The sequence below is a fragment of the Equus quagga genome, chromosome 5 (genome assembly GCF_021613505.1).
Source record: "Equus quagga isolate Etosha38 chromosome 5, UCLA_HA_Equagga_1.0, whole genome shotgun sequence".
Lineage (NCBI taxonomy): Eukaryota > Metazoa > Chordata > Mammalia > Perissodactyla > Equidae > Equus > Equus quagga.
Window position 1 is genome coordinate 66,597,171 of NC_060271.1, and position 17,596 is coordinate 66,614,766.

General features: G+C 47.9%; 1 protein-coding gene across 7 annotated transcripts in view; it reads left to right on the forward strand.

Annotated features, from left to right (window-relative positions):
• The window catches only part of REEP1 (receptor accessory protein 1), a 97,207-nt gene that overhangs the window by 67,756 nt on the left and 11,855 nt on the right, over positions 1–17,596 (forward strand). For 2 of the 7 annotated variants that reach the window (XM_046662923.1, XM_046662926.1), the window contains exons 6-8: positions 6,159–6,338; positions 7,260–7,349; positions 13,434–13,611. In XM_046662923.1, the coding sequence (XP_046518879.1) occupies positions 6,159–6,338; positions 7,260–7,349; positions 13,434–13,611 (448 nt within the window). Of the gene's footprint in view, positions 1–6,158; positions 6,339–7,259; positions 7,350–13,433; positions 13,612–17,495; positions 17,532–17,596 lie in introns of all 7 variants that reach the window. The other 5 variants (XM_046662921.1, XM_046662922.1, XM_046662924.1 and 2 more) reach the window with 5 other exon arrangements.

Sequence of the window (17,596 nt, forward strand, 5' to 3'; positions counted from 1 at the left end):
TTCCTCTTGAAATTTGAACCACATATTAGATCTCTTCCACCTGCCCAGTTCTCAAACCTGGTAAACCAGCCTTGCTTTTTACTCGGTCTCATCGCTTGAAAAAATAATGCTGTTTGCCTTCCTCTGGAGATCCTCTCCCCAGAACAGTTCCAGTGGTACCAATGCTGTGATTAAAGTCGTCTGTGGAAGACAGCTGCTCCGAGGGAAGCTGGCCTTCGGTGAATTAGGGGTTCTTCTTCCCCAGATTGTGTGTGTTTTTTTCTGCTTAGAATCTAATGTTTCCTATTAGACTGTCAGCTTCTGGAGATGAGGGACTTTGGATTCTTTTCCTTTGTTTCTTGCTTAGACAAAAAAAAAAAAAAAACCAAACCGGCTGGCGCCGTGGCCAAGTGGTTAAGTTCGCACACTCTGCTTTGGCAGCCCAGGGTTTTGCCACTTTGGATCCTGGGTGAGGACCTAGCACTGCTCATCAGGCCATGCTGAGGTGGCGTCCCACATAGCAGAACCAGAAGGACTTACAACTAGAATATACAAGAATGTACTGGGGGCTTTGGGGAGAAGAAAAAAAAAAGATTGGCAACAGATGTTAGCTAAGGTGCCACTCTTTAAAAAAAAAAAGAATAAAACCAAACAGTTACTACTTGTTTACTGTTCTGTACTCATAGCCACTCATTAAACCTCATTGATGGATCTGAAGAAGAAACCTTTTGGTTCCTCCAATCCTGCTCTGTCCAATATGGTAGCCAGTTGCCCCATGTGGCTATTTAAATTTAAATTAATTAAAATTAAGTAAATTTAAAATTCAATTTCTCACTTGTACTAACCCCATTTCAGGTCCTCAGCAGCCACCATGGCTGCTGGCTAGCACAGACGTAGAACATTTCCATCATTGCTGAAAGTTCTATTGGGCAGCACTGCCCCAAGCCCTCTGTTAAACCTCTTGGGTTCTCCTTTGTCTTATTTTCACCCCTTCACCGGCAGTGCTCTACTTTGACAAGGACCCTGCCCTTCCCCACTTGGCACTTTGGGGCGTCTGGATATGAGGTTCGCTGGGAAAATAAGGAGATGGAAACTCAGCCTATAGCATCCCCTATGGTATACCTTCCTTTTCTTCATCCTCTCCCCTGGTCCAGCCTTGCTTTCATACCGTGACTTCCACTTTCCCTACCTCCTGGCCAAAACTCAGGCACTTTGCCTGAAATTATGGTCAGCGGCCACCAGGATATAGCCAAGCCTTGGTTATAGCATCTGAACAGCTAGGCACAGTCCACAGAGAGAGAAACTGTAGTGTTTTCCTACTCATTTTTTAAAATTCTCACTCAATTTTGCCTTAAAATTAAAACAAACTCTACAAAACAGTTCAGCATAGTTATTAAAAAAACAGTCCTCTCCCTCTTCTTCTTATCTTTTATCCATCACTGCTTTACCTAAACCTCTTGCTTGAATAAAATACTGCCTGCAAACCACCATGAAACTTTATTTTTGGAACCAGAAGCTCATTCCAAGAAATTCATAAGCCTAGTGATTTGGGGCTGCTGACCAGACTGAAATCATTTGCCCTGACCTTTGTTTTCTTTCTAGCAAAAAACTACTTGTTTAAAATTAATCAGAGGGCAGGTATTGATTTTCTTTTTATAAAACCTCCCTGTATCAGCTCATGCTGAGAGGGTATTTCTAAGGAAGGAGAGAAGACTGCTGTCCCCTCCAGGTCCCTGCGTCTCGTTTTTCTGGCGTCACACCCTTGTGTCTGTTGAATCCAAGTGGCCAAGGGCTCCAAGAAGCCTCATGCTGTCTCTACACCCGTCCGAGGAACCTTCCCAGCCACTGTGCTAGCTTACACCAAGTTAGCCTTCTTTCTTCGATTATAGCCAAAGACTGTGTGACATAAAATTAATATTTAGAATTCACCTTGGCAACCAGTTTTAAACATCAAGATTATCTAAACTGTTGTGGACAACCTGCTGGAAAAGTTTGGAAGTATGCCCTACCCTCTCGTCTCCCAAACAAGCAGCTTGCACCTGAGCTTAGCTTTCCAAAACGTGTTGAAGCAGAGCCAAGCAAGACTTTTGACCAGTGTGGTTCCACCATACTCGCCTTTATCATTCACCCCCCCATCATTCTGGATTCCCATCCTCCCAGTATTTCTTCTTGGAATGTTGCCTCACCTCACTCACTCCATAGATGGTGAGGTGGATTAAAACAAACAAGAGGCCCAGCGTCACAAGTCCGCTGAAGAAGAAGGGCCAGGGACTCTTGCGGAGTTGCTGGTCTAATGTGACTTGCCTAGTTTCTGTTCCAAGTTTACTTGTGGAGATTACATGTAGCCAGATAAGCCAGGGTCCACGTGGAAAGAGAGAAGCCTGCCCGCCTCTCTGACTGCTAAGAAGAGCCTGGTTGACCTGAGAGGTCTGAGAAAGCATTTTTAGGCTCACACATGAGTGGGAAGAGCTGTTTCTTGGCATGATGCCTTCTTGGTCACCTCTTCCTTCCTGACTCTTCTCTCTTGCTCACTCCCTCCTTCCTCCTGTCACTCCCTCAGTATTGGGTGAGATTTCTCCATGGGCCCTGGCCTTACTCTCCTCTGCCTCCCAGAACCATCTCATCCTTCCCTCACCTCCGGCTGTCACCTGATGCACTTGGTTCCCAGATCGGCTTCCGTGGGACTCAAGTCCAGCGTTTCTGATTCTCTGCTGAACTTATCCTCCCTGTCTCTCCTTGGTACCTTTAGTCAACATTTGCCTAGCTCCAAATCTGCCACTCTGTGTCCCATCTTTCTGATGATAATGAAATCACCATCCTTTCAGGCCCCAGGCTCCCATTCTCAGTCATCTTCATGCTCCTCCTTCCTCCCACTTATCTTCAAGTCCTGCCTATTTGACATCCTTTCCTTGCTTCCAGACCTTCTTCACAGCTTCCCTCCCCTAGCTTGGACTATTCCAGTAGCCACCCAAGTAGTCACTGCTACTCTCCCTTCCTGTTTGAGGCCAGTGCAGTCCAAACCTGATCCTAGCCTTCTTGTGTTGTCTGTCCTTACATTTTTGGCTCTTATTGTGCTGCACTCACAGCACCACCTTCTGTGCTGTTCTAGAAATCGCAACTCTGTGCCCTGTTTCTAGAATTTTCTCTTTCCTGCCTCTGCTTATTAGTCCTTCATCTGCCCCTGTTTCCTGTTTGAAATCCTGTCCACCCTTCAAGGTCAAATGCTGCTGCCTCCACAGAACCTTCCTGGATTCCAGGTGGAACTGGTCTCTTGCTCCTTGATCCCCCCGTGGCACTCTTGTAGTCATTTACATTCATGTCTTATCTGCATGCCCTGTAGGTGCTCAGTAAATGTTAAAGGAATGAAGGACGGTTGTGCATATCTTTAGCTGTCTCCGCCAGTAGAGCCGTGGGTAGCATCAAGTGTGGGCCTTGGAGATAAGCAGACTCGGAGTAAAAGTCTCAGCTCCCTCACTTACTGTTGCACCTCTGTGAGCCTCAGCTTCTTCACCTGCAAAGTGGGCGTGATAATGGTGCCTACTGCAAAGTAGTTTAAGACGATGTACGCAAAGACGTCCCAGAGTGCAGAGCTCACACTAAATTCTTAATAAAGGTTACCATTGTTCCCTTCTCCTCGTATGGCAGCTTGGTCTCTGAAGTTGATCATGATTGTCTCTTCACTGTTGAACCAAATAAAAGAAACAAGTCAGGGGCCATCCCCGTGGCCGAGTGCTTAAGTTCACGTGCTCCACTTCGGCAGCCCAGGGTTTCTCTGGTTCGGATCCCAGATATCGCTCATCAGGCCACATAGCACAGCCAGAAGGACCTACAATTAGAATATACAACTGTGTGCTGGGGGACTTTAGGACAAAGGGGAAAAAAAGAAGATTGGCAACAGATGTTAGCTCAGGTGCCAATCTTAAAAAAAGAAACAAATCAGATGCTGGCATTGGGAAGTTATTTACAATTCAGACTCTTCTGGAGAGGAGGCTGTGTTTCCCACTGGTGTGGATCTAGGCTCTCTTCCTGTCTTGTCTCTGTGGTGTGGTGGTGTGAGTGTGGTATTGGGTGTTGTCCCGGTCTGCCTTGCCTGTGCTGTGTCTCTCTGGGCAAGCCACTCACCTGCCCTGGGCCTCGGGTCCCTCATGGCTCTGGGCCTCTTCAGCCTTGAGGTGAGTGGGTCCCTGAGGGACAGCTTACAACACGTGAGCACCTCCCCACCAAGAGAGGGGGAACCTCAGACCGTGGGTTGCTAGAGCAGGAGGGAACCTAAGACACCATCTCTGTAACTGCTTACTTCACAGGGGAGGACACTGAGACCTGCATGTTGAGTGGCTTGTCCAAGGTCACACAGCTGTTAGTTGCTGAGCTGGGATCAGAGTGACAGGGTCTAGCTCCCAGTCCACTGTTTCTTGCATCATTCCATGCCCCCCATGGCTCCCTCCCTGATCCCTGCACCCTGATTGACACTTCCTGACCCTTTTCTATTTGGGTTACACCACCAGACCCTGAGGACCGTGGCTGAATACCTGATAGATGAGCGTCTGCCATAGAGAATTTCAGAGTCGCTTGCAGCCATGGATACTTTTAAGGTTGTCTGACTGCTCTTCTGACCATTTTATATCAAACACCTATAGGAGTTAAGAAAGTGCATTAATATGCAAAAGGCAGCCAGCAAATCCTGGCCATGGCAGGCAAGGCTGGGCAACACTGAAATGCAGTCGGTGGTACATACTAGGTGAAGGAACTTAGATCACAAACATGTGTCATCCTAAGATATAGTTCCTTTAAAGCTGTATCGCTTGTGATAACATGGGCACGTTTGTAAATGCGAGTATAGCTATAGCTCCACTTTTCACTAACAGCTGAACAAATTTGTCTTGTGGATGCCCTCCTTCCCCCTTAGTCCTTTCTCTCGTCTCATTGTCCCTTTCCCATACGCCTCTGGTGTCCCCCCTCCCCCTCAGGAAGAGGGATCTGCTACCACATTAACCTCCCCTCAGGGCCTTCACTTCTCCTCACGAGGAAGCAGGAAGCGCAGACAAGGCAAAGCTTCCAGCTGAGACAATGTGTCTCAATGGCGGACTTATACTGTGAGGGCAGGGACTGCTGCTGTGTGTGGAGTCCTTCCTGGTGACCCCGAAACCCCATCACCTGGGTGCTGGCCTGGCTCAGATGACTGGCCCTGATCTGGATTACAGGGACTCGACTCATCTGTGCACTATCATTATTCAACACAACCCTGTCTCACCTCCCAGCTTCTGCTCGTCACCTCCTCAGCAGCTTCTGTCAGCACCTCAGATCCAGCCAGCGTTCCAGACAGAAGCACAAAACCAGCCTTCTCTCACCAGTTGTTTGTGTTTGCATTCTGTCTTCCATTAAGTGACAAGAGAGGCTAGGAAATATGGTCTTTATCCAGACGTCTGTGTGCCCACCTGCAACCTGAGGAAGGAGGGGAGAGCAAATATCAGGAGCTAGTTCTCAGTGTGTACCACATGGTATATCCAGAATGTTCTCATTATTCTAAAGTCCTGCTTTCTTCACATTGCTCACTACTCAAAAGCCTTCAGTGGAGCTCTCATCTCATCAAAGTCCAAATTTAGGCAGCTGAAGTACAGTTTTTCCAGGCTAATCTCCCGTTGTTCGCCAGTTCCAGAGCCTCTTCTCCTCACAATGGTCAGTGTCAGTGTCCCAAATGCTCCTCGGGTTTCCACGCTCACACCTTGGCTCAGACCACTCTCCGGCCACCATATCCTTCCCCTTTCTGATGATGATACAGCCCTTGCCTCCCTCAAGTTTGAATGAGGCCTCCCCTGGGTGTTTCAGCCAACAGTGCTCTCTCCATCTCCTGAACTTCTGTCACACATTTTATCGTCTTTGTCATTTGCTCCCTTGTGTGCATTTGTGTCTTGATGCCCCAGCTAGACTGTGAGCTCCTTGGGAGCAGGAATGGTATCATATTCGTCCTTGTTCCTCTGTGGGGCTTCACACAGAGCTTTGTAAACACTCCATCAGCCCTTGTTGCGAATGAATGAATGAAGAGATGTGTGGGTGAGTGAGTGTGTGAGTGAGTGAGTGAGTGAGTGAGTGAGTGTAGGAGGTGAGGGCAGCATGGCTCGCTTCAACCTCGTTTTTTAGGCTTGGTGCCCATGGCTTTCTTTTCTTTTCCCCTTTATCAGGTGGCTCGACTCTTTCATTTTGTCTCCTCTTTGGACCTCAGAGAAGGGCAGGTAACCCCGTTGAGAGGCGTGACTAACTCCAAACTGATCCAGTCGGGTAGAGAGGCCAGCAGCCCCCTCTGCCCACCAACACATGGTCTGGATCCGAGCCAGGTGTCTCTCCTACCAACACCTGTGTGTGTACGTGTGTGTTAATCCCAGAGCCACTTCGTGTCCTTCTAGAGCCTTTTATTGTGTTAATTTGGTAGCGTCTAACATGTGATTAACTTATTTGGGTTTTTTTCTTTGTTTGCTTAACGCCTGGAGAATGAATTGGATTTGATAATTGATGCTATCGTGGGAGAAATTCTGTCTCTTTCTCTCTTTCTCTTTTGTTTGTTAGTCCAATTTTATGTCACAAAAAAAGCCCCCCATCTTCCTCCAGCATGTTGATAAGGAGCCTGCTTGGCATTGATATGGAGCATGTGTAGCTGTAGAGGTTAACTCCATCAGTGAGGTGGGTACCCCTTTAGAGGGAAGTACTAACTCTTTTTGAATTACCAGTGGGCAACGTGGTTACACTGGTGGCTCTGTTATCAATTGCCTGACTCACAAACCTTTTGTCTTTACTCTCATTGTCATCAGTCACAGGCGTTAGATATGTATGAGCTGAGATGGGCTAAAATTCCTGCTCTGCTGGAGCCTTCCCCTGTGACTTGGTGTGTCCCTCTGGAAAAGAGGACCTCATCAAGGACTTAGAACCAGGCTCAGCTGCTGTGTTAAATCGGGGCTCTATGGACCTTAATGGCAGGCAGTCTATTAGTGGTAAATTGTTTCACTGGGAATACCAGATTATTAAAGGTCTAGGTTTTCCCAAGAACACACCCATCCCCTCCCCTGACTAAGAAAGACATCAAAACCTACAAAATTTGGTTTGTGTTGGATACATGGCTTTCTTATCCCTTACAAATTGGGAGAAAGATTGGAAATTAAAGATCTCAGATTAATAGAAAATTCAGTGACACAGTTTATCTTTTAAAGTCCAATTTTCTAAGAGTTTTAGCCAGGAAAAAAAAAAAAAAGATTAAAATAACCAGGAATGGATTACCCTCCCTTGCCCAGAAGATACTTCTGCAGAATTCTGGGGTTCTAGGAGCACAGCTGAAAGAACCCTTTGGCCACGTTTTGTTGACATGCCCAGAGGGCCACAAGGTGAGTCTGTGAAAATAAACAGCAAATAAACAAGTAACAACAACAAAACTGGGTAGACCATGCTTATAACACTGTGGGGGATAAAGAGGTCAAGAGTAAGACAGAATTTAAGTAGGGGATTCGTTTTCATGGAAGGCCGAGTATGTCTCCCTTTCCAGTCCCACGATGCTAAGCTGTGGAGAGGTTCTTCCAGGGGTGGGATGCTGAGGACAGTGCTGACATGTGGGGTGAGAGCCCTGGGGGCAGGTGCTCACATGTACCTGAAATAAGCTGACCTTGGTTCACGAAAGGACCCCAGAATTCTTAGCTTTTCCTATGGCTCATATTCTAAACTCAGTGTTGGCTCGTGAGGAAATTGATAGAGGACTTTAAAAAAACACACACACACGGGCTGGAATTTATTCACCCTTCATCTGAGTTGCCTAGAGAGGCCCAACATTTATTCTAGAGATTTAAATCATACTAGAAACTCTTATTTTGGATGCAATTAGAGCCAGATAGTGAGCCATAGAGGAGGGTCTTGAACTCAGAATTTTCCAGTTGGAAGGGAATCTTGTTCAACCCTTTAATTTCCCAATGAGGTTGCAAGGCTGAGAAAGACGATGTTGACTTGGTCAAGGCCCCCTGTACCAGAGTTGAGACTAGGCTCTCGGAGTTGGAGAGCGAATATAATGCAATTTCTGGAGACACCACTTCTTCCTTCTCTGTTCTTGTTTTTTTTTTTTTTAATAGTTACTTCTTCCTTCTCTATTCTTGCTTATTTTTTTTAAACAGTTCTACTTTTTTTTTTTTTTTTGGTGTGGATGGCATTTTTCAACATCGTGAAAGCCCTCTATTTACAAAATGGGGTCCTCAGTTACCTTGGGAGAGTGCTATGGCTGTTACTAAAAATGAAATCCTAATGATTTCTTAAAAGTAATACGCGTTCATGGTACAAAATTCTAAAAGTACAGAAGAGGGCATTCGGTAAAGAGTAACTTTCACTCCTGCCCCTGCCCTCCACTGGCATAGTTACTTTAAAAAAAACTCTGTAACCTTTCAGCAGGAACTTTCACAAATGCATTCATTTGGCCATTAACACAGTATAACTGGACCCCTGTCTCCTTAGCAGAAAAAACTAGAAAGACCTCATCTGGGGTGGAATGAAGTGGCAGTGATGACAGACACTAAGAAATATACTTCTCTTTCCACCCAGTCCCCATCTTCACCCACCCAAGTCCTCCAAGGCCAGGTCAAGTGTGGTCTCCTCGGGGACACCTCAGACTGTCCCCTCAGACAGGCCTCTCAGATCTGTGCCCTCTGACCTTTGCACCCTGCAGCACTCTGGCATCTCTCATATACTCCTTGTGGACAGAGCCCAAGTCCCTGTTCCACAAGATTCTCCTTCAGGTTGGGGACCCTGGCTGATGCATTGGGGTGGGACATGGGGATTTCCCGCTGTCACACTTTACTCAGAGGATTGCTCAATAAACGGTCATACATTCATTCATTCAACTCCTTGACCTCTAATGCAATCAGGTAGAGTGGCAGATGCCAAGGCTGCGATAGTAAATAATCTGCAGGGAGGGCAAACTAACAAACAATGCCAATAGTTAAATATAATTGTATGGAGTACAAGAAAGAAGTACAGACTGCTCTGAGAGCACATGATGCGGAGCCCAGATGGTTAGAGAAAGCTTCTCTGAAAAGTGCAGCCATATTGTGCTGAATCTAAAATGCTGTGGTTTCTAAGACGTCGTTATCTTATGTACCACTAAGGAAGAAAATATTGTCAATTAAATTAGGACATAATGCTTTTTCACCAGACTTTTCTACTTCTACCTATTAAAAAGACTCTTTTAGGCTTGTTCAGACATAGATTTTTTTGTGTGTCAATTTTGTACATATTTAAAAGGAACAGGTAAGCACAATAAATTGATTGAGGTCTTCCTAACCTCACTCCTTCACTCTCAGACTCTTCTGAAGAGTCTGAGTCTTCTGAGTCACTTTTTAGCTCAGCGCACCAGGATCCACTTATGACCCTGCCGCATCACTCTCTGCCTCCCAGAGCAGTAGGGATGCGGAGCTTTTGTCTCTGGGATTTTTATCCATGCTGCTGATACCCGTTATGCCAGTTCAGATGCTGCCGCTTTGTCGACCTTACCAGAAGTTGTCAGTGGAATGTGTTTTGGACAACACGTTGGACTCATATTCCTTCCTCAAGTGCTTCTTAAATGGTTTGTCAATTGAACACTCAGGGGTTTCAGCTGTCCAGTCATGCCTTGGGGAGTAACAACCAAGTGTATTCATGTGTGTGCAATGACCACGATGTCCAGGCAACAACAATTGTAAGACCCACTCCAATTTCAAAGATGAAAAAATGTATGTCTTGGAATTGATGAAAATAATTTGCAAGAAGTCTAGAAGTAAGTGGGTGCTGTTATTGTTCCAGTGACTTAGTGATGTCAAGGCTCTGGGTGGATGTCTCTGTTGAGTCTCCTAGTCACAAGATGGCGTTTCCACCACAGTCAAAGGCAGAAAGCCGGGAGCAGGGTCCGGCTTTATTCCTCCTATCAGGAAGAGAAAGTACCTTTCCTAGAAATCCCTTAGCAGATTTCCCCTTACATCCCATTGGCCAGAATTATATCACATGGCCATCCACAGCTACAAGGGAGGTTGGGAAATCTATTTTTTCTCATCATTTCAAGAACTGAGTTTGAGAATGACTTTTGGATGGTCAACTAACAGTATATCCCACTGTGGTCAAATATGTTTGGGATACAGTGAGTGAGACACTGTAGGACTTCTCAAAGCTTTTAATATGGTAACCGTGGCTCATTGAATTATGGAGAATATGGTATTAAGCTTTTCCAAAGTTAGGGAATCCAATTTACTTTCCCAAAATAGAGAACCCAATTTTGCAGAATACCAGTGAACAACTCTTGGTTATTCCCAGAATAACAACATGAAGGTTCTCCAGAGCAGGGCCAAATTGGCAGGGTGGAATGGGGCTGGCAGGTGAAGGGAAATGAGGCTTTGAGTAGACACTGAGCAGGGCTGAGAGGTTTACAAGTGAGAGAGCCGTATTGATTTTCACCATCTCAGATTGTTGTGACGGGTACGGCCTAATGTGTTTTCAAGAGTCTTGCATCCATGCCGCTGTGATTTCCTCTGAGTCAGGACTAGGTTGATAGGGAGCTATTATTATCTTCTCTTTCCTAACCTCTGCCACTTCCAGGCTTCATGACGCTCGTGCTGTGGGAGCGAGGCTGGCTGGCTTCTGGGAGTGGAATTGAGTGCTTTGCTGAAATGGACGTGTATGATTCCTGCTGCTGCTTTCTCTCAGATGCACAGCTGAGCATTTGTAAGAGCTGGAGACACGTTGATGGAGTTAGGCCACACAGCTGGCCTGACCGTTTATTTGGGCTTGGGATCATGAAGCCCTACTAGTCCTTTTCGCTAGAAGTGATCTTTCTGTCTTTTATTTCAACAGTAACTTGTGTGTCTCAAGCAGCGCAGTAACATCGTCATTATAGTTGACATTTTTTGAACACTTACTGTGCACTGGGCTTTGTAACAGATATTTTATGAGCTTAATCTCATTTGATCCTCACCACCATCCTGCCATGTGGATGCTAGTCTGCAAATGCAAACAGTGAGATGGACAAGGGTTAAGTGATCCAGCTCTTAGGGATATGACTGGAATCTGAATCCACGTCTGACTCTAGAACTGTGGTTCTTAATCTTCACTTTCTATAGCTTCTGGTATGGCACTTCTGCGTGGTTATTTGTACCGTTGTCTTTTTACATTTGTCAGAGTTCAAGCTGTATTTTTGGTATTTCCTAATAACACCAGCATGATGTCTTGCCCTTAGAAAGTCCTTGATAAGTAGTTGTTGAAGAGAGAAATGAATAAATGGGAGGATTAATGAAAGAGAAAACAGTGAATGGTTTTCCTGAATGTTAACCTAACATTGAATTACTCCATTATAATTATCAGAGTATTTCAGAATCAGTTTTTGTTAGAAATTAGTCATCTAATTTCTTCTAAATTCTAGATATCATCTAAAATGTTTTTGAGTAAAATAATCATGGATCATTGGCTGATAGATTTGGGGGGAGTTACACTGGGTGGCAGGTCCCACTCTCTTGTTCTTGGCAAAGACCACCCAACTGCTATTGTCTACAAGGTGAGGCCTCGGGCCCCGTGCCCACCCTCATTCCAGAGCAGTGTCTGAGTCAACCATGGTGATTTCTGTCTTTTTTTTGTATAATGTCCTACAAACACCCCTGTGCCTGGATTTATAATTCTAATTGTACATATTTGACTCTTTAAATAGTTTTCTTTTGGTTGCTGTTAGTTTCCTGGAGACATGCCTTTTATATCTTTGGTAGGTTGAGAACTTATCTTTTTCATATTTTAATGCATCTTTGTTTTATGCTGACATTTCTTCTAAACCTGTCTGCAAGCTCCTTTGTTTTCCCCCTTCCTGCTGACGGACTCATTCTGCATTTGCTCCTTTAGAGGCTCCTTCATGAACTAAAGTCACTTCAGTGAATTGCTGTGCTTTGATGGCCCATTTTCATTACAATTTTTTTAATTAAGTAAAATGAAAGAAAATTCCCCAATCCCTGTGGCCATCCCTGAAAACCTCTTACTAAGCTGTTGTGGCCCCTGTTTGTGTCACCAATCCCACCCCCAGCCCAGAGCCCTCTGGTTAGCTGTTCTCCTTTATTTTGAGCTGATTTGTGGGTTCTGTTATATCTGTTGTGCCTTATTGTCCCCAAGTCCTCCAGCCCTCTAGGACCATTCTCCTTCATTATCCAAATAAAACACCTCCTCGCCCCTCCCCTGCTGTCCCAGGTACCTGTGGGAAGTCTGCACGCCCTCCAGGCCAGTCATGCATCATTTAACAACAGGGATACGTTCTGAGAAATGCGTCGTTAGGCCATTTTGTCATCGTGCGAACATCACAGAGTGCAGTTCCACAAACCTAGATGGTATAGCCTACTGCACACCTGGGCTATATGGTACTAATCTTTGGGACCGCCATCGTATATGTGGTCTGTGGTTCACCAGACTGTCGTTGTGTGGTTCATGACTGTATTTCTGAAGATGCCCAAGTTCATCGATTTGCCTGGTGGTCACTTGCCTGTCACCTTTTGCTCAAATCCCAACTCAACTTTCAATAAGCCCAGTCTCCTACCAGCCCCTTCACTGCTCAGGTTGCCCACCCCCAAGTCTCCCTCTGCAGCCCTTGAGGCACCTAACGCAATGCCACCAGCCCTGAGTCTTCATCATGCTTGTTTTCACTCTCTGACACAGATTCTTTCATCCCGACAGCGAGGACTTTCCCTTTCATAAATGGAATGGATTGATCTTGCTTTTCTAAACAAAAGAGCGATTTCCCGCTGAGATGAATTCTGCGGCTCCCTCAGAATATCAAATGGTTATAGTCAGCAGGGTTGGTTTGGTTGGTTTTTTGAAATATCATTGTTTTCCCTCCTGATTCATTACCTTTTGGGTATTTTATGAAGCTCAAATGAGACAGTGGAAGTAAATGTGCCTCATAAACCGTAACGTGAACAGATAAAGGAAATTGCTGTTGTCATACATTTAGAAAAATACTGTCTCTATTTTATTTCCTTTGAAAAGGGTAAGGACTGAGCACATAGATTATTAGGTTTTGATTTTCTAACCAGATTCTTGTGTCCTGGGAACTGAGAAAAGTGTAGCTATATAAGGATCTTTGTTTACGTAAAGCCAGAGAAGCAGCAGACAACCCTGAAGAGCAGGAACTGCACACGCCAGTCGTTTCCTTGGCCCCCGGTCTGTCTGAGGCTCTCGCTCCTCATGGGGGCGTCTCAAGGAGAGGAAGGAGCTGGGAGCCCCAGAGGAGGCCCTGGAATATTCTGAGCCTTGACCCTCTCAATGTTTCCAGCAAGTGCACGGTACCTGCCCCTCTGCAGGGTCCTTCCAGGTCTTGATTTCCGCCTTGCTGGCTGTCAGAGCTCCCTCTTGGCTGTTGTTGTGTCTGCCCCCGACTTCTGCCCATGGTCTGTGGGTCAGGCCTCTGACGTGTGCCCCTCCTGTGTTGTGTCCAGGGACAGGGTGCCTTATCGGAGAGACTCCGGAGCTTCAGCATGCAGGACCTCAGCACCATCAGGGGAGACGGTGCCCCTGCTCCTTCGGGCCCCCCACCACCCGGGTCCGGGCGGGCCAGCGGCAAACACGGCCAGCCTAAGATGTCCAGGAGTGCTTCTGAGAGCGCTGGCAGCTCAGGTAGGTGTCACCTCACTTCCCCTCTTTTCCACCTCATGTAGGCCTCGCTAACCTAGAAGCAACCAGCACAACTGGACCTGGGCCAAGGCAGCTTTCTCTGATCTGTTCTTCTCTGACCCCATACTCCCAGGGCTCACACTCCTCTGACCCACACACTCAAGGCTTACCTGTCTTGAGGATCTGCGTGGCTCCTCCCACCCACCTGGGGTTTATAGCTTTCATGGTCCCTTTTTCCCGCACGACTGTTTCCTGTCCTTTCTCTCACTCTACCTCCCCTCCCATCCCTGAGCCCCCATTCACCACATACACCCTCAGCCACCACATGCCAAGGGCCACATCAGCTCTGAGGTCTAATTCCTATGGAGGCCAGGGCTTTACAGAAACTGCACCTCTACCTCTGATGTCTGTCTACTTCCGGTTGTCAAACTCCTGGCATGAGGTTGCCTGTATGGGGATTGACCTGGGTGCTTGTTAAACTTGCAGAGTCCTGGGTCCGTCCCCAGAGGAGTCATAGGTCTGGGGTGAGACCCAGATGTGTGATGCCACTGAGGTGCAGCCACGTTTGGGACCCACTAATGTCTGACCTGTCAGTGGGTTTCAGGCGTATGGAGGGTAAGGGCATGGATTAGGGGGTAGGGAGCTAGCCCAGGACTCACAGTTTCCCAGACCATTCCCTGGGGAGATGACAAGCACATTGAGCACTGCTGCTGCCAGCGAAGAGTTGATGGTGAAGGGGGTGCAGGGCCGGTTCTGGATCACCATCTCTGCCCTCACCCCTGGTGGGAAGTTGAACCTGAGGATGGGAATTGGGCCACTTTTTTGGAATTGGTGGCTGTGACATGTGCCTGGTGGCTGCCCTGCCCTTAAGTGTACAAATAGGGACATCCAGGCCATCTGGACCCTGACTGCAAGCTGTGAGGTGCTGCCTGCAGGAGGCACCTCAGCCCCAAGCCCCAGGGACCCCACCTGACTTTTGAGGGTCTTAGACGTGGATGGGAAAGAAGTAGCCCTGTGGCTGCCCTGAGAAGGATGACTCATGCTCCCTGCCAGGCAAAGGAGGACAGCTCAGAGCCAGGCCTGGTGGCCATCACTTTCCTCTCCTCTCGGGAATACCCCCTTTGACTCCAAAGCCAGGTTTGAAGAGTGTGGCTTTTCTGTTGGAGGGGAGATGTTTTAACCCTGGCCAGGTTGGGGAGGTGGAGGCTTGGCTGTGGGAGGGAGTTCCACCTCAGGGAGGGGGTATCTGCTGAGGGAACCCCCCTCAGGGGAACTTAGAATGGAATTGCAAAAGGCCAGGCAGGAAGGGACCTCAGGGATCACTCAGTCTAACTGTCTGATTTTACCAATGAAGAGATGATGGCCCAGGGAAGGGAGCTGTCCCCAGGATCACCTGCTAGTGGCATCTCCTGTGGCCTGGACTCTGGGCCAGTGCCCTCTGTTCGCTCACCACTGAGCATCTGCAGCTTTTGACCTACTGGGCACTGTTCCAGAAATAGGGTTACGAAGTGGAATTAGGTGTCACCTCCACCCTTGGTCAGCTCACTGGCTACCGAGCCTCAGATGAAACCTGTCATTTGGAAGAAAACAAGGCCTCAGTTCTGTGAGGCTCAGAGGGCAGAGTGAGAACAGCTGAGGTGAGGTTCAAGGGGCAGTAGCCACTTACCCCTATGTGACCTGGGCAGGCTGCTTCCCACTCTGCACCCCAGCTTCCTGATCTGTATACGAGGAACGACAGTACGCGTATGCAGGGCTGTTGTGGGATTCAGATGAAATAATCCATGTAAAAGGCTTAGGATCATGTCTGGCACTCCACGGAGCAGCTGCTGTCAGTGTTGTTCTTCTTTAACTCACCTCCAAAAGCACTTTATAACATGAAAGTGTCCGGGAGAGAAATGAGCTGTCATGTAAGGCAGTGAGACCCCTGACATTGGAAGGGCCCAAACCAAAGCTGAATGATCATGTTCTCAGGCTCTAGGGAGGGATGCCTGCTCTGGCTGGGAAGTGGGCATAGGTGGTCCCATAGTGCCTTTGCCACTGAGATTCTATGTTGTCATTATGGAGGTGAACCAAGTAGAGGGAGTGGGCTCGGAGAGGTCATGCACTGGGTCAAGGCCTCACAGGACTGGAACCCAGGCTTCCTGCCTAGATATCCCCTTGGTGAATTATTCAGAGCAGCCTCAGAAGTGGGAAAGTGAGAAGCTGGTGGGATCTAAAAGGCAATGGGAGGTGTCTCCCAGACTTTGAACATCTTCCCAGACCAGCGCCAGATGGAAGTGGCTTTGGGATGATTTGTTTTGGTGCTGGCCCTGCTGCCCTCTGTTAGCAGTGACATCCTCTGCTAGGCCCCTGGAGGCAGTGGGGAGCACTCTGGTCGCAGGCTGAGCAGGTGCAGTTCATGGAGAACCAGAGAGAGAACCCGCTGTGCTGCAACATGAGCCGGTTCTCCTCCCTGCCCGCCCTTGGCCTTGGCACCTGTGGCTTCAGGAGGCAGAGAAGGGAGGTGCTGACCCAGCAGGGACGACAGGCGCTATATGGCAGTTGCCCCAGCTGTTCTGGGGCCTAAAATAAAAATTATCTCAGAAAGAAAAACAGGCAAAAGATGGCCCAGGGCCTGGGCACAGGGCGAAAGCGCCCCGGTCAGAGGCCCTGGGGGTGTCATAACCCCTGAATTGAGGGTGAGGGTGTCTTGGAGGAAGTCTGGTAAAGGAGGCCCAGCCACACAGGGCTGGTGTGCCTTCCCAACCCCCACTGTGGGCCTCGGACACCAGGTGTGGGGGGGTAAGAGAAAGGGCCTCTGGCTTCCATCCGGGCTGGGTGGCACTGGGCCTGTGCAGAGACAGCAAGACAGACATCACAGAGCAGTCACCACGCTTGTTGGCACAGGGTCTAGATTCAGCCTCAGAACCTTCTCAGAATGATAGCCCAGACGGCCGCTGACCAGAGGATTTGACCTTGGCACAGGAGAAAAGCCCAATTCCCTTCAGCTTCCTCCTCTGGGAAAAGGGCACAGTAATCTCTATTCAGCCTACCTCTTAGGGTTCTGAGGAGAGCAAACAAGATAATTTGCAAACCCTGGACAGATGGCAGGAGTTGAAGGCAACCTGGGAGAGGACGGGTAAGAGGTGGAATTAGGTGCAGCAGCGGAAGTAGCAGTTTCAGTGTAGGTCGGGGCAGATCTTGAATACATGATGCCTAGAGAAAAAAGTACAAAATAGAAGGAGATATTATGTAACAAGTTATGTAAAATAAAAATATATGCCCATTGTGCAAACTATCAATATGGAGTTTTCCTCCCTGCAGAAGGAACTGGGAGGCATTTTGTCAGACACTATCCAGTGAAAGCCTGGCATTGGACCCTAGAAGGGGTGCAAAGGGAGTTGGAAGAATGATCCTTGCCGTGTGTGGACGTGGAGACACTCAGCTCGTATTGAGTGAGCACCTCCTGTGTACCAAGGCCTGGATGTGCACCGAGACCAATGGAATGTGCAAGGCAGCAGCCAGTTAGGCCTTCCACCAAATGGTCAGACACTAAGCCCTTCAGAGGGCCTGCTGAACTGGAGGGCGTAAAGAGCAGGGCATCTGAACAAGTGTGGTTGGAATTATTTCCTAGAGGAAACTTTGACCCCATCCCCTGCATTCCCCAGGGCTGCAGGATATAAGGACTGACCTCTGTGGGCCAGCCAAGGACATTTTCTAGCACCTGAGAGGAAGCTGAATCTGGAATGATCCCCTCTCCCACCTTGGTGTCTCTACAGAGACCCACATTCCTGGGACCCCTATATTGAACACACTGGGATCCCACACCTCACTTGGGCCTCCCTGTTTGCCTGGGTCTCATTCCTGTCTAGTGGGGGATATCACTGATGTGCCCCCCATCCCCACAGTATGTACCTGCTGCTCCACCTGCAGGACCTGGAAAGGTGAGTAAGCAGCCAGCCTCTGCAGTGTGCTGGACTCTGGCCTCAGGAGGAGGTTCTAACCATGA